General features: G+C 45.2%; 3 protein-coding genes across 7 annotated transcripts in view; 2 read left to right on the top strand and 1 right to left on the bottom strand.

Moving 5' to 3' along the window:
- The window catches only part of CDHR1 (cadherin related family member 1), a 71,461-nt gene extending 56,245 nt beyond the window's left edge, over positions 1-15,216 (top strand). For all 5 annotated transcript variants that reach the window (XM_072930977.1, XM_072930976.1, XM_072930979.1 and 2 more), the window contains 4 exons: positions 2,037-2,104; positions 4,555-4,783; positions 5,675-5,929; positions 12,499-15,216. In XM_072930977.1, coding sequence (XP_072787078.1) covers positions 2,037-2,104; positions 4,555-4,783; positions 5,675-5,929; positions 12,499-13,050 — 1,104 coding nt within the window. In that variant the 3' untranslated portion in view covers positions 13,051-15,216. The remainder of the gene's footprint in view (positions 1-2,036; positions 2,105-4,554; positions 4,784-5,674; positions 5,930-12,498) is intronic.
- Positions 15,217-15,971: 755 nt separating this feature from the next.
- On the bottom strand, positions 15,972-20,937 carry LRIT2 (leucine rich repeat, Ig-like and transmembrane domains 2). Its single transcript, XM_012574473.5, has 3 exons — positions 20,601-20,937; positions 19,433-20,214; positions 15,972-18,016 (listed from the first exon to the last, which is right to left on the bottom strand). The coding sequence occupies exons 1-3, from the start codon at positions 20,843-20,845 to the stop codon at positions 17,211-17,213; spliced, it is 1,833 nt and encodes a 610-aa protein (XP_012429927.5). The 5' UTR covers positions 20,846-20,937; the 3' UTR covers positions 15,972-17,210.
- Positions 17,896-21,124, top strand: part of RGR (retinal G protein coupled receptor) — a 41,990-nt gene continuing 38,761 nt past the window's right edge. The window contains exon 1 of the mRNA XM_030275860.4: positions 17,896-18,028. Within this exon, the coding sequence (XP_030131720.4) occupies positions 18,001-18,028 (28 nt within the window). The 5' untranslated portion in view covers positions 17,896-18,000. The remainder of the gene's footprint in view (positions 18,029-21,124) is intronic.

The raw sequence follows: 21,124 nt of genomic DNA, 5'->3' as shown, positions 1-21,124 counted from the left end.
CTCTTTCCTGGGTGTCTCTGGAGAAAGTTCAAGCACGTTAAAAATAGTGGATAGGGCAAATAGCAAATCTTACTCAACATTTGACTTCTCGAGCAAACTCCAATTCCTTTCCAGGATCAACCAAAAAAAATCATTTGGGGAAAAAATAAAGTTTTACACAAATATTATTTAGAACAACAAGGGCCATCTGCTTTTAAGACAAATCACATGGCCTTTGGGTATTAAGAAAGCCTCAGCCAAATCCAAGTGTCCAGTGGGAAGATTCAGTGCCTTAGTGGAATTGGATTTACTGGATTTGCTTGCTTAAGTATGAGTAAAAAGAAAACAAGATGGCTGCTTAGTCAGTATTAGTGTCCTCCTCTTGGGAGGAACCTGGCTGGTAAAGGAATAATTAAACAGTTAATGTGGGCAAGAACATAAAATTAAAGTGCTTAGGACTGGGGAAAAAAGATCCCTATGTATGTATCTTCTCACAGTGGGAAAAATATGCCTATAGATTTTCCAGTATCTTGCATTTTCATGCAAAGTAAGACAGGGTATTACATGGGCCCTGAGTGCTGAAGGAGCATTTCCAGCTGCCTCTCTCTAATGCAACTGCTGAGACTGGAGACAGCCCTCATGTCACAAAGCCAAGAAAGCTCCTGGCCACCTGGGCCTTGGTGGGGGATGCAAGTCACCTCGCAGAGGCCACATAGGTAAGGCTGGTGGAGGCAGATTGCGAGATCTCCAGCAGAAGCTGGCAACACGTAAGAAAGACAATTAAATAATCAGAATACTAAAGTACTGAAGGCAAATTTTAGCAATGAAAGAATCAAAGAACTGAAGCATAAACAATAGAGAAAAGGTTATTGCTTTAAACTAATAGGAAATCTATTAGAGACTCTTTAAACATTGCTATCTTTGAGGTAAGAGAAATAAAAAATTTCAAGGATGTGGACAGCAAAAAAAAAAGGTATTTAAAAAATATTTACAGAAGCAACAAAACTTCTGAGCCAAAGTGCACAGGAAGGCGTAGCTGAGGAGCCCATGTAAAATTTAATTATGTGCTGTCAACTCAGTACTTGACCCAGATTCACAACTATATGTGAAAAACTAAGATGTTTCAAGTACTCAGAACAGCAATTCTGGAAGAAGTCCCAGGTATGCAGATGTTTTAAGTAAAGTTAGACAGTACTAAACTAGGCTGTGGTCAAAATTATGGGGTGAGAGAATCTGACAAGCTCATGCGAAAGAACAAAACTTCATCTACCAGTAGGGCTGCAGGTGTGTTATGCTAATCATGCAGGAATCAAAGACATTATTCCAGTTCTCAAATATTGAAACAGGAAGATGAACTAATCAACTACCACCACCATGAATTTTGATGGCCAGATACAAGGGTATAACACCTCAGAGCTATCAGAGAAGCAGGAGCTTATGGAAATAGCTGCTACCAAATCAATAGCTCTCCTAAGCCTGAGCTAAGAAAGGAAGCCAACAAGAGTATGAAACAAAGATATTATCTGGTAGTAGTATCTGCATTATTAAAAGTCACACAGGCACAAGAGTGATTAAAAAATAAACAAAGCTGAAATACAACATATAGATTGAAACATTTGTTATTCATTACTATAAATCGACTCAATTAAACAAGCAGAAGCTTAAAAATACAATATATAAAGTAAATAATTTTGTCTAGGAAATATTCATTAATGTTTAACTGATAATTAGGAAGGTTTGAGAGCTGGCAGCGTGTTCATGTCATTGAGATTATCTCCATCAAAGGAGGATGAGGTAACTGTGGATGGATGGGGCCATCTAGCGTCGCTCTCCCTGCCAGAGCCCCTGGGCACCAGGGACAGCGCTCCTGGGACTGGCAGGGACATTTCCTGCTGTTAGGTTGTGCACTTTCTAGGGACATATTTGCTCATATTTGCGGTTTCCCACTAAAAATGTGAGGGCAAAGAGATTGAAAAGCATTTGGGCCTGTTGTTAAAAATGAAACAGTTCTTTTTCCATTTTACTAAAGTAAAACTCTCTTTTTTTCTTTTCTTAAGGCTACAGATCCTGATTCAGGGCTTTGGGGAGAAATCAAGTACTCTATCTATGGAACAGGAGCAGATCTGTAAGTAACAAGTATATAAAGAAAACTACATAATGTCTAAGCAGAGTTCTAAAATAATTTTAAAAGAAAGCTAACAGGCTCATTCTTGGTCTGCTCATTTCCAAGGACATTTATGCCATGCTCTTTGTGAGTTCTGTGAACACAACAACCATAAAGCTACTGCAATCATTAAACATATGCTTCATGAACCCAAGGAATTCTACCCAAAAACCCCCAAAGAGAAGTATCAATACACAGGATTTGTTCAATCACCATTTGAAAAACACTTGAAAGAAAAAGAGAGGTTTTGGTCTAGTTGTGAAAAGTCAGTTCTACAAAAAAATAATTTCTTGGTTTTTTCCCCTTCCCTTCCCATATGGCTTTACAAATAGCTCTTGTCAAGATAAATCAAGGAAGACAAGATATTCAAGGATACACACTTCAGCTCTGGAGGTCAGCTGCACTGGGTGTTAAAAGCCTTTCATATATTTAAACATAATAGTCCTGCATCAGGAAAAGGGGAACCTGATGCTAACTTGATTTGGTAATAATGCCTCCCTCCCTCTCTCTGTCTCCGGAGACAGTGCAGGGGGTAGAAGATCCTGAAACACTGATTCCTTCACACCATGTCCATCCCAGCTCCCAACATGACTGGGATCTGTGACATGGGTGTCACAGATATTCCTGCTGGAACCTGCATTCTTCAGGGCAGAATGCTGGAAATGAATGAGCTTTTCAGGCACTCATCTCAAGAATGTTTTTTCCTCTGCACTTTATCCACCTGGAGCTAAAGCTGATCTCTTGTTGTTAAGGTGAAAGCCGTTTAGGAGGCACAATCAAAGTCCAAAATCCAAGATGTTAAGGGTGAACCTCTTCTGTAGCCAGAAGGATACACATATGGGAGCATTTCCACGACGGATTATTTTGAGCTCTTCACTAAGTCTTTAAGCTAGCTGCTAACTGCACAGAGAGAAGCAAGAAAAGGTCATGTCATGCAGGCAGACCTCTTAGGTTTAGAATGTAGCAGTTGGTGGAAAGAAGCTTGAGAAGGTTGTTGACAAAGGATTTACAGGGAAAAAAAATCTAAGTGCAACTTTATTCTGATTGGCATTATGGGGATGCTCAGATTCACTGTTCTTCTGCTGTTGAATGAAGAAATTATGATGTGAACTTCTCTTTTCCTTCTTAAGTATTTTTGATTGTTTTCCTTATGCCAGAAGAGCATAGCTCTGCGAGGCTGGATTGATTTTCTAGCCCTGGCACCTCTAGATGTGCTGAACACACAGTTTGATGCAGATAGGAGAATTTCAAGTAGAGGCACGATGTTTCTGTCTTGGATATTACATCAGTGGGTGTGCAGTTGTGTGGGAAGAAAGATGAGTTATACTGGAGTAAGAGAAATAGTGTTAAGTGTTAAAAATGAAACCCATCTGATGGTAATCTTACTATGGTAATCCAGGCTGGCAGTGGGAGCACTTCTTTTCTTCCACTAAAATGGGAAGGATGAGGGTGCTGTCTGCATGGTTAGGCTGGGCTGGGTGCTGAGGAGATAGCACAGGCACTGTCTCCTACACACATTTCCACTTCCAGATCTTGGATTTCATAAAAACTTGTATTTGTATTTAACAGGGTTATGAGAACAATTGAAGACTGGATTGCTAAATGCAATCACTCTCAATTGTATTCAGAATTGGAATACAGAAAATATTTTGCTACCCTGTGCATCGATCAAAGGAAATATAAAAACTTTCATCTGTTAAAATCACTACTGCTTGGAGCCTACAGTGGCAGTCCATTTTAAAAGGACACTGTGTTGGTATCCTCTCTATAAATCCAAACTTTGGGCTGACACTTTTGACAGTGTCTCTGTAATTACAAATGTGTAAAACTCAACTTGCAACAGATAAATCTGAACACCCACTCCATCCCAGTGTCAGTCTATGGGAAAAATTATTATTTATGGAGAAGTTAATTTGCCCTGTAGTTTGGGAGATTTAAGAGCAGATTTTTTTCCTACCCATTCTGAGAAGTGAAGAGCTTAAATATGATATTCATCACACTTCTTTTAGATATTTAGATGATAAGTCAATCTTCATTTATGCAGGACATAATCTATTACACAGTACTTTTAAACTGAAAAAAAAAAGTAAAATTAGGTTTAATGTTTTTCCTTTCAATGCAAGAAAATCACACTGAGCATTTACTGAGGGCAAAGACTTTTAATGCAAAATGCAGCTAAAATGGCACAAGAGAGAGAAAACTATGAAATACTGATAGTTCTCTGGTTTTCAAGCCTAAAGGAACTAGACAAAAACTAGGTAGAGTGAAGGATTTGGAGACATCACCCAGAGAGAAATTAGGTGAAGAGTACCAGTGTCTGGGCACAGCATTTTAGTGTTTACAGCCTGGAGCAAAGGTGGGATCTAAACACACATTAAGTGACCAAAAGTCTTTTCTTGCCTCTTTTCCAGGTTCCTAATCCACCCATCAACAGGTATAATTTACACCCAGCCGTGGGCTGTACTAGATGCTGAAGTGAACTCAAAGTATAATTTCTATGTGAAAGCAGAGGACACAGATGGGAAATACAGCTTGGCTGAAGTGTTTATCACTGTGCTAGATGTCAATGACCACTCTCCAGAGTTCAATGAAAACATCCAGGAAAAGACGATGATCATTGGGTCACCGGTGAAGATAGAGGTGAGCGATGGCACCGTGTGTCACAAAGCAGAGTGCTTTGGAAAAGCCCTGGCTCTGCTGTTTGCTCTCAGGGGTCGTGATGAATGTCTGAAAGTTGCCTTTTCTTGCAGCTTTATTTTGCACATCCATTTGGATGTAACAAATGGATTAAAGTGTAGAATTATAGTATTTACTGACTGCTGAGAAGGAGAAATAATTCTACAGGCAGAATATAAAGTCTTGTTACAGTATTTGAACAATCAGCTGGGAGACAGTCCTGGATTATACAGTGATCACAAGAAGCCCAAATAAGATAAGTGAATGAAAGCACAGGGTTTTGAACACGTAACCTTCTTGACACCCCTTTGTGTTCAACCACACAATGTGGTTCCCTTCATTTCAAAGAACCGTATCCAATAATCCAGTGTGGAACAGAAGGTAAAAAAATGCAATGACAATTCACAGGCAGAACATCCTATGTTACACACATTTAAATGCATATCATGAAGCCTGATCACACAACACCTAATGTTAGAAGGATAAATACTACAGCACAAAAATTAAGGCAGCTATAGTTTGTGGCATGGAGCTAATCCCATTGTTCTGCATCACTCCACATTTGTCCCCCAACACTGTGTGAGAAGCTCCCAGCTGAGGACCATTTGCATTCCACAGATAGGTTATGGTTCAGTTTTTCCTCTGATTTTATTTCATCTCAAATAGAAATAATTTACAAAGAAAGGAGCCTAGTCCTGCTGGTTTTTACTAGAAAATGTAGCCTAGCTTCCAAGATGAAATGAAGGCAGCCCAGTCATGGCACAGATACTATCAGAAGTGAATGCTCAGAACGCATTTGTCCTCGGGCAAAAATACAAACAATAAAACCTTTGTTTTTCACGCTTCCCCTACCAGGCTATAGACCAAGATGCAGAAGAACCCAACAACATTGTGGATTATTCCATCATGCAAGCAGATCCAGCCAATGTGTTTGACATAGACCAAAGCACTGGGGAAATCAAGCTGAAATCCTATATCCGATCTCTGGACATCATCCACAACATCACAAACAATAAAGACTGCATATGGTCATTGGTGGTCCAGGCCAAAGACCGAGGCTCCCCGTCCTTCAGCACCACAGCAGTTCTGAAGATTGACATCACAGAAGAGGTAAGCAAATGTTTTAGAAAAATCCTTATGGGACACAATCCCTGAAAGGTACCAAAGAGTAGACATTGCTTACTCCATTTCTGAGACTTTGTTGCCAGCTCTGTTTTGCAGAGTATTTTTATAGCCTTGTGGTGAAGTTGGATTCTACTGCCACAAGGGTGAAAGACATTTTGATCAGAAATATTGAAAAGGTACAAAGGTAGGAGCATAATGTACATGAGTTTTTTGTTAGACATTGTTTAAGGTCTGTAGACTTCTGAAAGTGAAGTTAAATCCCAACTGCTAAATTTCTGCTGTTTTATTTTCATCCAGAAGAAAAAAAAAAAAATCATTTTCCCTTACAAAAAGTGAGTGGAAAACAGCTGGTAAAATAAATCAAAGAAATCGACCCAAGTGACGTAGAAAAAGGGAGAAAAAACTCTACAGAAATACTTCTAAGTACATAGAATTTTGGATGAGAGGTTAATAATTGCAGTATTATTAGCAGATGAAACAAGAAGACTCTTTTAGAGTCTTGCACATGTAGGTTGAGATTTTCCTTAGTCCAGCTTTTATGTCAGCTGAAGAACAAGCAGTGATTTATGATGTGCAGCACACGCTTGCACGATTCTTATTTATTGTAACTGCCTTGCCATTCCTTTAACTAGGTACCAGCAGGGAGGAAATGGGCTTTAAAGTAAAAGAGAAACACATCATTAGCCTAACAGTCTCTGGACCACACACATAAACTGGGCAAAGATGTAAATCTCATCCTACAGACAGCAGCTGGCCTTCTCTTTGTTTGGTCACAATGCTCCCACTGCTCTTAGGTCTGTTATAATCTTTCTCTGCTTCCTCCATCTCCTGTTATTAATTGATACTCCGTATGAAGCACATTCATATGATAGGTTTTGTACACAGTTCAGAGCCTGCTGGACTGCCAGGGGACTTGGGTCTGTCCTAGCAGGGCAGTGCCTGGCATGGGGCTGCCTTTTGGGGCTGGCCAGCCCTGTGGGCATGGGCTGAGCTTGCTGCTGCAGGCTCTGCCATGTGGAGCTGGGGGACTCTGCATGCGGGGTGTCTGTGGTGAGTCTACACATTTTGCTGCTCTTACAGATACAAAGGAAATGCTTAACACTTGGATTTCTCATGGAAATGAAGTTTTGGTGGGTTTTATACAACAAACAAGAGTTGCTGCCCATAGCCAAGAGTGGGAGTACTTGCCCTGCCTGCCTTGCTTCCAGGCTTCTCACAGGCTGCACCTTTCAGGAGTGCATGGCAGTGGGTGCACCCAGGCACAGTCCTCAGGCATGTCCCTGCTGGTGGCCACCAGCCTTCCCTTCCCTCCTGGGTGAGCTGGAAGCCTCTCTGTCAGCATGTGGGGCTGATGGGTGTGAGTGGAGGGAGGGTGTCCCACACCTCCCCTGCTGAGGAACAAGGTCCCCGAACCAGCTGATGAAGGACAACTGCAAGGAAAACAAACACAGCTGATACTTTGGGATAAGGAATTTTCTGAATTTCCTTCTAGTGCTTGAAGCAGTAGTAGTACCTGGTGAAAGATGGTGTCTTGTATGAAGTCCCCTGTCTGCTCCCTTTTCTCCCCCTCCAGGGGTACATATTTAGCACAAAGTGAGGGAGAGGCCTCCTCATAAAGTCTAAAGGGGAAGCAGAGAGCATGTGATGACATGGATTTTCTCACACACCGTTTTTTTCCTTTTTCCCATGCTCTTCTTGATGCCAAGTCCCAAGAGAGTCTGAGATAGCAACAGCATCTTCTTTCTTTGAGTTGTTTTCTTCAGTAGGATCTGGGCTACTAATCTACTGTCACATCCTCCATAACCTTTTGTATATGTGTCTATTACTTCTTCCATGGCTTTTAATGATTTGGGTTGTTTGGGTTGGGGGAGTTTTTTATCCCATAGCATGCCATCTTTTTTGCAGAAACAAATTTCAGTTTGCAGGTATGTGAGATGCAAAACCCTTGGTCACTGCCTGTGTCCCAGGGACAGCACAGTCGCTGCTAACACTTTGAAGAAAACAATCTCTTGGTGTAGGCATATTGCATACACATTCTCTCTCTCTCTTTCTCTGAGGCTGTTACAAATATGCATTTCATGCCTCTGTGCTCCGGCTGTAGAAAGGCTCTTATTTCACTGTTTGGTGGGCATTTATGTATTACTGATTTTGAATAAGGAGGATATTTTTTGAATGCATCCTCTAGAGGTTTCCTGCAGTGTTAATCACAGTAAGTAATTAAACAGGCATATTTTCTGATTAACGTTTACCATTGCAATTAGCACAAGTCTGTGCCCTTCGAGATGGATGCCTTGTGGCTAAGTTCAACAGTATTGCACATCAAAAGAACCTTCTCTTGGAATAATACAGTGCTAAAAGAATCCAAAGGCCTTTTAATTTAACTAAGTCTGATTTTATGGAAATTGCTATTGAGGGGCATCTGTTAATATCCTATCCTTTCACAATAAATAAAAAATACCCTTTCACAGAGTAAAAAAATCATGTGCTGGAAAAGCCAGTCTTTTTCCATCCATATGTCTCACTCAGAAATCTATTCCTGCTGCCTGATATTTTCAGAGAAGGCTGATTCCTACTCCTGTTCCTGAAAGTTGGCCTGATGGGGGCATCCCTCAGCCTCTTGAGGTTCTGGAAATGTAGAGGGAGTGTTTATTTACACCTCCTCACAGACTGAGGCTTAAATCTATATTTAGACAGCATAATCTGTAGTTCTTAATAGCTTTGACCACTCATTTAGACTTCTAAATAGAGCTGGTGAGTGTCAGTTTTAAATTCTCTTAACTGAAATGTTCAACAAAAATCTTTGAAGTAACATGGAGATCTTTTCCTCTCTCATACTAATGGCAGCCATGGGAGCTGTGGTTGATGGCACTGAACAGCCCTTGCCACATTTGCAGAGCAGTTATCCTCTTCTTTCCAGAGTTTCATGGACCTGAAAAAGATATTGGTTTGATTTGAGTAGTCTTGCTTCATGCTGGTGTTTGTATTGCAAAGTGATGCAAACACAGCCTTCATATACAGCGATAGCACTGAGCTTTGGGATAAGCACTGCAGGGGCACTGGTGTTCTACCTTGGATCAGGAGTCACTTCTGCAGCAAATCCCCTGATCATCCCCATGTACTGTGGGATGGCCTGTTCCTCACATAGCTCACAGGGTGGACTTCCTTCAGAGGAAAATGTGTCTTGGGAGCACACCTAGTGTGCCTGGGTACCAATAGGCAGTCCCTCCCTGCAACCAGGCTAGAACAAAACCCCAGAAACACTGAATGTGTGGAAGTGGGCTCCTCAGAACCAGCTGGTTCATTGCACAGATTGTACAGATCCACTTGCTCAAGTTAACGCAGCCCGAGTTGTCTTTAACACAATTATTGAAACAAACATTTAAGATTGAGTCCAACTGTTAACCCAGCACTGCCAAGTCCATCACAAAACCATGTCACTTAAGTGCCACATCTAAAAATAATCTGCAATAGCTTGGGCTCTTTACAGGTTTGCCTACTTAGACTCCTAAATATATCTGGTGAGCCTTAACTGCTCTTGTGATTGAAGAGTTCAACTGTATTCCTTTTGGGTCCAGCTTCTGGATATTTAGCCCACGTGCTCTGTTCACTGCAACCTATGCATTAGGAAAGACTCTTGAGAAGCTACCACAGCCAAAAAAAAAAAAAAAAAAAAAACCAAAAAACAACAACAACCCAGCAAAGCATAGTCATGTGTGAGAAGTGGCATTTTAACTCCCTTCATGACTGTTAAGGAGTGTTTCTTCCAGGTCCTGGCCCAAGAGATATGAGAGCTTTCATTTAGTCATATATCTGCTTTTATTTTATGTGTACCAGAAAAACTAGTACCCTTCAAAATGCAGTATGCCTTTTAGGAAAAAACAACAGCTTCAGCAATTGCTAAGTGGCACTGTTTGTTGAGCTGGCTACATGGCACTGCTGGTAATCAACACAAGGATTTGATGTTTTAAATGTGCACTTCCCGTAAGTCTCTCTACAGCCTGGCTAAGATGATGGCATTCCTGGCCTGTATTGCAAGTTATTCCTTCTATTTATCCTGCCAGTGTCATGGCCATGACAAACAGAAACTCTCTCACTGTGTGCTTACAGAATGCCTGATGTTTTTATGCAGAACAGTTGCTGTCCAAGGCTAATTCCAGGCAAAGCTTTGTATAGTAGAGGTCAAGTAACTAAACTAGAGGCTGAACCAGCTAGCTGTTAATGGGTTTAGTTTTGGTATTAATCATCCCTTCATTATTGGAAGCTCTGAATAGATGCCAGACTTTCTGAGACCACGTGACCGAACAAAGCCAAATGTCAAAACTCTCCATACAATTTTTATTTCTTCTTACCTCTGCAGCTGTAGAGCACAGGCAACATGTACTTCTGTCTAATCTCATTTATTCAAGGTTTTCAAATAGCTAGTCAGATACTCTTCAGCCATCAATGCCTTCCTATAAAATAGATCTTGACAAAACTCATAACAGGTGGACTCAGGTCATGTACTACTTAGCAGGGTTTATCTGACACTTAATTCATCTGACTTTTGCATGAAGTTAAGTAAACCAGGGTAGAATTTCTATCATCTGATGGGATTTAAGTACAAAAAAAAAATCCATGTAATGCAGAACAGAAAAGCTGATGTGAGTCTAAGCTCCACCAAAGCCATGGGCTGCTTTGCTTTTGGTTTCAGGTCCACTCCTAATTAAATACTGGAAGAACTCTCTGTACAGCAAAATGATGAAAATTTGTCCCCAACTTCCCAGTGACATGGTCTGTGAATTTCACTAGCATTTCTTTGCCCCTTTCTTGCTGGCAATGGGATACATTCTGGGTAGGAGAAGAGTGAGCTTGAAAATGTGTTTGAGATGGGTTGTGAAAAACAGAAATTAAGACAAGGAGGTGTTTATCAGCTAATATACATGCCCCAAGTTTATTGATGTGACATTAATGACGAGAGGTACTCTGAAGCACACTCTGGGATACTCTTAGTCATCTTCCCCCACAGACTGGGGAGGATGAAGAGATGGGCATCCTAGATTAGTCATGCAGGGAAATTCATCTGAGCTACAAGTCAGAGGTTCAAGTCCAAGCTGCTGACAAGGTTCTTCTTATACACACTGTCTTTGATACCTATTTTGGCAGATGGTGACTACTGCTCCAGAGGGGTCCTTTTCTCCCCAGTGACCAAAAGCTGGGAGCTTTGACCTCTAACTAAAACACAGATCACTAGACATGCAACGTTTGGGTGAGGATTCCCTCCTGTAGTCAAAGACAGGGGACTAGGGCACAGTGGACAGCCCTGTCTTTCTGCAGCCACACATCACTTTATGACCAACTCTCAGTAAACAAACCTGCACATGACTGTGCCCTTCCTGAATGATCTCGTGGCCTTATGTAGCACTACTGTCTGTTCAGACACCACCTATATTCACGGTGAGCTTCTCTTGGGAATGCAGTCCAAGGATAGGCGACCACGCCCTGAGTAAGGGTGATCTATGTGCCATGCCTCTAGCCTTTACTCCCCAATCAGCCAGCTGTTTATATGTGCTTCCTAACTTCTTTTGCTGTTTCTGGATTCAGTTCAACATCATTGCAACTGCCTCCTCTCCTGTGCCTAGTTCAACACTTAGCTGCCTTTATTTTATAGGCTCTCTATCCTGTACACATTTCAGCCCAGTTCCCCAGCTGTATTTATAATATATACTGGCCTCTTTCAAATATAACCATGTGAGGGTTGACCATTTCTCTTATTTTTGATATTTCCAGATCAAGTCCAGGGTAAAATCCTATATTTTAGGCCTCAAGAAGCGTCCATGGACAATATATGGAATATGCATGAGTGGCGTCCTTTCCACCATTTCTGTTACAATGGTGATCTCCACCATCATGTACTGGAAAAGTGTGAAAAGATCCAAGCTCCACCCGCAGGGCAAAATCCGCAAAATTATACGGGGACCTCCAAGACGCACAGTGTGCTAAGCTGGAAAGTGAACTGGCCGTTCATTTGTCCTTAATATGCCATATGTAGCTTATGTCATTGCTGATTTCTTTTCTTTCTATAAACAAAGCTCTTTAGCTCTACTTATCTCCCCTACCTCAAAGAGTTTTGTTATGTCTGTAAAAGAGTACTTGAAAACAGAATGCAGCACATATCTGCTAACTACTCATTTGTACACTGACATTTTATAAGCAGAAGCTTTCTCCTAATCCTTTTCAATGCCATGCTCAGTAATTGAGCCAATTATTTTCTTGTTCCATTCTTGCAAGTTAAACACTATGGTGACATGCAGGAATCTGCCCTAATTTGGTGGCAGTGCTTCTGTAGGCTTTGTGTTCAAGTCATCTACCTCACAATACTATAATGTTTACCCAGTCTCCAGCCCCATCTAAATTCTCCACCACTCGACTGGACTGGCTGTGTGACTCTCATATTTTTTTTAGAGACAACTTCCATCAATCAGCTCTACTTGTAACATATTTTGGACAAATGAAATTTCTGGGTCACTGTCTGTCCCCTAGAGTAAGTCACGTGTTTTCTTTGTACTCCTTTACAGACTCTCCACAAAGGGCCTATGGCCGCCTTTTTGATGCAAACTAAAGATAACCCCATGAAAGCCTTAGGAGTGCTAGCTGGTGTCATGGGCATAATGGTGCTGATAACTATCATGATCTCTACTGCCATGTTCTGGCGCAACAAGCGGTCCAACAAAGTCATGCCGGTGAGAAGGATCATAAAAAAGAGACAGATGCCGCCATCCCGGACAGTCAGGATGGAGTGGCTGAAGTTCAAGAGGCCCAGCAACGCTGCAGAGAAGTTTGTCGTTGAGGAGGACGTGAAGAGCCTACACAATGAGAACAGCAACAATAACGTCCAGGTTGTCCCCGTGCCGCCAGCAGCCCCCCTGCCCCCGCCACCCCCTGCCCTGGCTCCCCGGGGCGATGCCCCAGGGTGGCGGGTGCCAACCGTGTCCGGGTCCCTCACCCCCAAGCATATAATCAAGCCACAGAAGAAGAAAGGTCACAGCAGCACCCACAATGCCCTCGTGTCAGAACTCAAAATGAGGTTTGAGAAGAGGAATGCAGCTTTTGGGGAGCCCCACATCTAGGTGCTCTCAGCAGCCCCCAGAGACTGCAGACTGTGGCTGGGCATGGATATTTTTACTTGCTGTCTCTTCCCTGTGTCTGTCAGCACCCTGTGAACCAGAGCAGCTGCTCTGTGATAGCCACCCCTCACCTTCTGCAAGTACCATCGCGACTGCGGCTCCCTCGGCCGTGTCCCGTGGGCCCTCCCTGCAGCCGTGTCTGACCACGGGGCTGAGTGCACCAGCCACAGCTTCCCCAGCTGGACAGGGACTCGGGCTGCCCCTGGTTTGAAGGTCTCTACCCAGAGCTTGGGTTTGCAAACAAATGCTCTGCAGCCAAGGCCCTGGTGGATGCTTCTTCTGACCTGGCCTGGCAGGTGGGTTTGAGGTGTCTGAAAATCCATCACTTCAAATCCCAGACCCATTTTTGAAGATGTTGGCCTGGCTGTGGCAGCAGCACTGAGTCAAGGTGCAGGTCTCCTACAGCAGTGACACTGCCCTGTCCTGTGCACAGTGTGCTATGCAACAGCTGGCGGAGCGATGTGCTCATGGCCTGAGTACCTTCATTCCCAAAAGGCAAGCGGGCACGCTTGGAGAAGTTCTTTGTTTTCCTGCAGCTTACGCTGGGTTTTGCCAGAGCACATTGCCATGATGCTGTGCTTTGCTTCTGCCCTGGACTTGCCTGCCGGGAAGGGATGGGACGGGCACCTCAGCCTTCCCTGGACCAGCAGGGGCAAGATTTGAGCACAGAAGTTCAATAGCAACACTCAGCTCTGCCTCCTGAGACTGCGCCCCAAAAGAGCAGGAGCCCAGCAGGAGAAGGACATGAATAAAAACACTGGGAAGACAAGGTAAAACTGAGAGGCAAATGATAAGCAGAAGACAGAGACAAGTGCTGGAAAGTTGCATATGTTGGTCAGGGAAGTGTCTGGAAAGGTCATATGGTGTTGTACACTGCTAGCAGAAAGTGTCAAGGAATATATTTCATCACCTCTCCTGGCTTCCTGCAGGGACTGGTGTGTGCAAAAGGAGTTTTCCATAAAATATTCAGGTATTTTGTATCAGTATTTTTGAGTGAATTACACAACAGTTGATGGGGGAGGACTGGCAAGGCAGCTGACACGTTTTTTTTCCTGTTACATGACAGTAAAAAGGACCCAAGAGCAGAGCACTTTTTTCACTGGATCAACCCCACAGACTCCCCCTCAGGTTGGTTTCTGAGATGTTTTTAGCTGTTTCCCATCCCCTGGGGAGAAGGCAGCACCAACCAAGCTGGCTGGGGAGCAGCACCCTGCACCCTCTTTCTGAGACCCAACTCTGCAGGGAAGCTGTGCTGTCAGGGTACCAGGAACATCAAGGTGGGGAGCACACCATGTTAATTCAAGGGGTTCATGAGTGTCTCCAGCTGTCATTTCGGTTGAACCAGCAGACCTGGCCCTTAGGATCTCCTCTCACACCAGTAGCTGAAATAATTCCCCTTTTTGCACCAGGACTTCCTCAGTTTAGAGGATGGCTGGTTGACTATGAAATTATGCACTTACAAGGAAAATCTTGTATTTTTTAACTTCAGTTCAATCTACCTAGAAGCCAACAGTGCTCACTGCTCATGTCAGCAGGAGCTGAGCCAGCAGCTGTAGCCAAGAGGTGCAGGAGAGTCCCAGCTGGGAGCCATGGCAGGAGCGCTGCTCCCAGAGCCTCTCCTGTCACATCTCTCATTTTCTCTACTGTTTTCTTGCTTATCCCTCCTCCTGGGGCACTGTGATGTGAGGCCAAGTTCTCACCTGTCCAGTCCCCTCGTCCTTGTCCCCTGGCCATAAGCTGGCTGGAGGGAGGGGACATGCAGCTCCTGACTCCAGTCCTGTTGCCCTGTGCAAGCATCTGCCTTCTGCTGGCTGAGTTTCCACAGGTTCTGCAATGTTCCCCCAAGTTCCTGATTTATTCCCCATTTCACTGTCTTCCCAGTGTTGTGTTATTGCCAGTATTCAGTGTTCATTCTCTAATGAGGAAAGCCTATAAAGACCATTCAATTAAGTCAGATTTAACAGGAATTACAGGCTTATAGTCTTAGAGATTATATTTAAGAGGCAATAAAGATGTTTTATTAATATGTTGCGAGACTCTTTCCCAGTTACTCTGTATTTCAACTTCAAGGTTTTTTTTAATAAATAAATTTTATAAAAATCTGCAAAAGGTGTTTCTGTGTGCTTCTGCTGGCGATGCCTTGTGCTCACCTGTTACATCACCAGACAGCCACAGGCAGCCAGGCCACTTTTTAGGATGGCCAAACAGACCCTTCTGGGGGCTGTAAGTCAGGAGAGGGGCTGTGTGGTTTTTGGACAAGGCCAGGCTGGAAGGAGGGGAGGTGAGAAGCTGGATGCCATTGGCACAGGCCATGGGCAGGGTCACAGAGAGCCCCTGGCTGAGCTCCTGTGGTACAGCTCACTGCAGCGTGGTCCCGGGGCATGGAGGTTCAGTCTGATGCCAGTGTCCAGTGTCTGTGATTTGTTATGAACTTCCTCCACAAGTGGTCAGGGGATGTTTTGTCTTGCCCTGGCTGTTTCCTCACTGTGGTGCAGCAGCTCTCTCCAGTCTCTGCAGTTGTGCTGTTGTCCCTCCCTGCTCACTGGGGTGGAAGAAGGCCGGTCATTACTGACAGTACTTTGATATTTACTCCCCCTCACCACGGCCCCACATTGGTCTTCAACCAGCGTCAGCTCATGCCTCACTCTGTACTAGCTGTGTCTGAGGGTGCTTTCTCAGGACAAGGTTTTCCTGCTTGGCCAGCTGCTGCTGCCCCTTCCTCACCACTTCAGACCCTTGTGATTTGTACTGAAGCTGCCTGGCCTCCTCCATCCCAGCAGCCAAACCCCAGAGCTCCTTGGAATCCAGGTTTCTTCACAATTTGTAACTGTAAAAGGCCAGAGATGAAGCAGAGGACCTCTGTGTATTCTGAAAACCTGTTGTGTTTATTCCTTTGACACTAAAAGACTGACAAGAGTAGGAAGTCCTGTGAAGTATTAACAGTGAGAGTCATCAGTGACAAAACAGAGCTCTGTTCTAAGTAGTGCAGTACAGTACAGCAGAAGGAGGTGCTGGGAGAGGAATCATAGGCCCTGAGGAGAGACAGCATGGAAAACACACACCAAAAACCAAAATACAATTAGAAAGCCAAGCTACCACAGCATGAAGTTCACAACAGCTGGGGTGTCTACTCTAGATTTTTCTTTTCGAGATGATCTATAACACATATAACAAGGGCTGTGGGTCTGTGGGCCACATGCTTTGGTTGTGCTGGAAAGCATGAGGTCAAAAAAGAAAAATAGTAAGTCACATGTCCTCAGACCTCTGAGAATCACAGCACTGAGCTGCTTCACAAGCAGGAGGCAGTTGCTTTTACATGCATCCTTGGGGTTTTTTTGCCTTTAGCAAAGAGGTGAGCTTTGGTTTCAAAGCAGCAGGATGGGCTGGCACCTGTTTGCACTTAGGGAATGTGCCTGGCTTACATCTTCAGCTCCCAACCCTCTCTACTCCACTATGTTCTCTGCCCCTGTCCACTTATCCCACTAGCCTGGTTCAAGCATTTGCACTTTTCCTGTTTGTGGTACAACCAAAGCTGTGAATCTCTTAGGGCTGCGTAAACCTTAAGGAGGAGTAAGAAATTAAAAAAGAAAAATAAAAAAAGGAAAAATCAAAACAAACAAAAAATCCCACCCCCTAACCAACAGCTCTGGTCAAAAAAAAATTTCTCTTCAACTAAAACAAAATCTCTTCACCATGTTGACCCAATCCTCCCCACCATTTGCTGTTGCTGGGCTGTGATGGCAGGTGTGCCCAGCTTTCCGGTCGGTTCCTAGCCCTGACACACAGGAGAACCCGGCACCGAGACTGGACAGAGACTGGACACTAATACATAAACACGCACCTGTGCGGGTGAGTGAGGGGACACTTCTGCCTTTGGCCACAAGCATTGCTACTGGTTCGGGGGTTGCTTTTTGTTAGTGCTGGTTTTCTCTGTGTGTCGGTGTGCGCTGCCCATGGCAGTGCTGCAGGGGCAGGCCGGGCCCTCCACCGCACGGCTCCCCAGGCGTGCCGGGGTGCGGCCCGGGCCCGCACGGCAGAGCCGGCCTGGCGCGTCCTTCGGGACAGCGGGACGGGCCCGAGCTGCCGCGGAAGGCTCCGCCGGCCTAGTAGAGGTCGGCGCTGTTCCTGTGGGGCGGCCGGGCCTTGCCGGGCTCGGGGCGGTCCGGGGGCCGCCGTGCGCCGCCGTCCGAGCGGCAGAGCCCGTCCTCGCTGCCGGCGGGCAGGCTGTCCAGCGTGCTCTCCTTGCTGCCCGCCGCCTGCGCCGGGCCCCCGCGGCGGCGGCGCGGGCAGGCGGCGGGGCAGCGCGCCAGGCAGCCGGGCAGCGCCTCGGCCGTGCAGGCGTACATGCCGGCCGGCACGGCCAGCACCATGGCGCACACGATGACCACGATGTGGATGAGCTTCTCGCGCTGCTCCATCTGGCTGACGTCGCTGCCCGTGACGAAGACGACGCACTGGCCCTTGCGGGGAGCCTGGTTGCGGACAGCCACGCACACCTCGTACTTGGTGGCGGGCAGCAGGTCGGTCACCGAGTAGGTGTTGACGCCGGGCCCGATGTAGATGGTGTCCTTGTGGGCGGCGTCGTAGCGGCCCACGAGGAGGGTGTACCAGGTCTCGCCCGGCTCGGCCGCCGCCGCCGCGGCCGCGAACCACTCCAGGGTGATGCCGTAGACCGTCTGCTTGGCGATGCGCACCTCCACGTGCGCGCCCGGCTCCGCCGCGGCCGCGGGCCCCCAGCCCCGGGGAGTGGTGGAGGCCCACGGGGCCACCACGCGGAGGCTGATGGCCACCGAGGCGTTGCCCAAGAAGTTGGCGGCTGTGCAGGTGTAGTTGCCGGCGTCCGCCGGCCGTGCCGCCGGGATCAGCAGCTCCGAGCGGACGGTGTCCTCGCTGATGGGCTCCGTGGACACTGCGGGCAGAGGTGAGTGGGTCAGCGGGGAGACACCGTGCCCGTGGCCGGTCTGGGACGGGAGCTAGGGACAAAGGAAGGTGGGCACAGGAATGTGCCAAACCCCACAGAGCTGACAGCAAAGCGTTGACTGTCCGAAAGGCAATAAACGCATTGGGACACCCAGGCATGGGAAACATGGGGCCTGTCCGACCCCTGACCCAGTACAAGCTGCTGTGGGCAGAGGCCGAGCTGCCCATTGCCATCAGCATTCTTAGGGCAAACCCGGAGAGGCGCTGAGCGGGCACACCTACATTTTGGACACATGCCCCATCCTGTGTTAGGATTAAAAATGTCAGTTTCAAGAGGCTCAGACCGAAATAGGTGTAGGTAGGTAGAAAGTGTTGGGCTGGAAGTGAAAAGCAGTTTTAAGAACAGTGTGAAACCCTGTCATCTATCCAAACAGAGGTGTGTGGCTGTGGTTGAGAAGAAACTCTATGTAATTAATCAGCATGTGCTTGTGGAAAGACACACAAGTGCTGCTACAGCACTGCAATCGAAGCAAATATCAGCCCAGGATTAAGGGCTAATACTATCCTATTTAGTTGGCTGGCTTATTAGGGACACTGAACCTGTGCGCTGGCTGCCTGTATGTCTTACTTTACCTGATGAAAATAGCAACTTGTCCTATTGAAGGCTCTTAGTAAAAATAAACATGAGGGAGGATGGATTGGGAGGAAGAGGAAAAGGTCTCATATTACAACATCTTTGCTAAAGAATGTAAATAAGCAAGACTTCAGGTAAACGACAACCTCTGTTTCAGCTCATTCCGAACATGAATGGACACAGACAGAAACAGGGCTGAACAGTTTTGTGGCTTGTGTTCTATTTCTTGAGGGAACTAATGGGAATAGTGTAGGAACATACAAGTCTGTGTATAAGGGTGTGGACTAATACAAATATATCTACATGTACATATAATTATACAAAATGTGTGTATATATATATAGTATATGACATAGTAAATTGTGTAGCGTATTATATATAGTAAATATGCATGCATATTTCGATAACTACATTTTTATTAAATATGTACAACTAATATAGGATTAGTAGCTCCTACAATCATGTATCATGAGGAAAGAGCTGCTTCTTAAAATCCACAAATACGATAATTGTATAAAAATGAGGCCATGCTCCTTTTATCTTTGACTGATATCCTGCATGAAGCAGCTCTTCTTATGCTGGTCAGATGTGCTTAGATGCACAGGATGATTGAGATAATTTGGATTACTGCCACCACAATAATTGTGGCGTTCTAAAGGGGCTGGGTTGCTGTGGTGACTGTGATGGCCTGCAGACCTATGTAAGTAGAATAGCACAGCATAAATTTTTAATTAAAAAGAAAAAAAAAGAATAAGAAAAAGCTTTGCTTACCATTAAATGCCCTTAAAAGTTTGAGTGCATAGGTCCACCAGACAGCTGGGGAAGGGCTGGCTTGCACAAAGCAGGTCAGGGTGATGTTTAACCCTGCTGGGACTGTCAGGTTGGTGTCAAGGGCTGAGGTCAGGGGCTTCGTGCAGCTGTTAAGCTCCACTTCGTGAAAAAACTTCCCTGTCCTGAATTTTGGGCCTGAGCAAGTTAAATAGGAATTCATCAGAATAATAGGTGGGCCCACAGACTTGATAAACTGGACAAATCCCCGCAGGCGACAGTCGCAAATCCAGGGGTTGTCATGGAGGGCCAGGACAGCATTGGAAATAGCTTCTAGCGGCCCCTCCGTCCTCTGGCTTCTCTGGTACACGGGCCAGTTGTAGAAGACATCCCTGGATATGATGGTAAGCTGATTTGAGGATAGATCTAAATAGGTCAGGTTGGGCAGATAGCGCAGTGCGTGTTCTGGAAGGACATCCAGCCGGTTGTGCTTCAGATCCAGGATTTTCAGAGTCGGGGTGTCTTGAAATGCTGTCCATGGCACCGAACTTAATTTGTTCCCTTGCAAGCGCAGCTCCTTCAGGGCTGGCAGATATTCCAGGCTCCTGATGTGCATCACTGTGATGTTGTTAAAATTGAGCCACAGATACTCCAAGGCACTAACATTCTCAAAAGACCCACGAGGCAATTCTGTTAGGTGAGAATTTTCTATTCTGATTTTCCGGATGTCCTGAGGGATGTTTGCAGGGATCTGCCTCAGCAGTGCTGACATGCAGAGCAAACTCCTAGGGAGGAAACCAGAAAATTTTCCAGGTCACAGACTACATTTGAGGCCAATAAACCAGTTCCCTATGCAGGTCTACAAGCACTTGAATAATTATAAGGTATTGTATACAGGGCATGCATAAGCCATCCATCCATCTATCCCTGGAGTTTACACCAATTTTGCCGTAAAGAATGCAATTAAGTAATAAAACCGTCTATGTATTTAACTACATATCTCAGAAAAATAAGAGAAATCTCATTCTATGCTCAAGCACAGTTCAAGTATTAGAGGTGGCACTTCATGCATCAAACTGTTTGGTTTTGGTGCTCACATCGTCATCAAGTTCCTATTGGGGCTGTCTGAGCCACTTCATTGGTGCTACAACAGGGGTAACAGTGGTCTTACCTTCCAAAGCTGTCCTGAGAACAAGAGCATCCTGTGATGCAAGATGAAACAGATGGGTTTATCTCGTGGAAGGCCAAAAGAAGAAGAAAAATATGACAGAGAGGGTCCATATTCTCCTTAAGAAAGCACTGTGCGGGGGTTTGCACCAAACACACCAACAGCCTCCAAGAAGCAAATCCTATTAGCTGTAATCTTCCTTGACGCAGAAATAAATCCCGCTGGGGACCCAACCCTATGGAAGACATGTACTGTGGTTCTCAGTCTGTGTCCCAGTGCTAAAAACCACCCCCAGGATCACTCTTGGCATTTCTCCTCCAGCTGAGGGGATTCTGACAGACATATTTATTTGGTTGGGAACATAAAGATGGAGCCAAAACCACTTCTTTTGACAAGCCCTTGCAAATAAATAACCAGGCCAAATTTTTTTTTTTTTTAAATTTCACAGGGTCTGTCTCTGTCTCCTATATTTTAATGACTTTTATCAAGGCAGAAAGCCAGGCTAAGGGCCAGACTTCAGCTCTAAT

This window comes from Taeniopygia guttata, chromosome 6, assembly GCF_048771995.1.
Source record: "Taeniopygia guttata chromosome 6, bTaeGut7.mat, whole genome shotgun sequence".
In the NCBI taxonomy this organism is placed as follows: domain Eukaryota; kingdom Metazoa; phylum Chordata; class Aves; order Passeriformes; family Estrildidae; genus Taeniopygia; species Taeniopygia guttata.
This window is presented reverse-complemented; position numbering and strand designations above follow the sequence as displayed.

Excerpts from the sequence above, each read along its gene's own strand:
- LRIT2 (XM_012574473.5), bottom strand. The coding sequence starts at position 20,845 with ATGTCTTCCATAGGGTTGGGTCCCCAGCGGGATTTATTTCTGCGTCAA. Across the intron at positions 20,215-20,600 it reads TCTCAGGACAGCTTTGGAAG|GAGTTTGCTCTGCATGTCAG; the intron begins GTAAGACCACTG and ends TTTCCTCCCTAG. Across the intron at positions 18,017-19,432 it reads ACTTTTAAGGGCATTTAATG|TGTCCACGGAGCCCATCAGC; the intron begins GTAAGCAAAGCT and ends CTCTGCCCGCAG.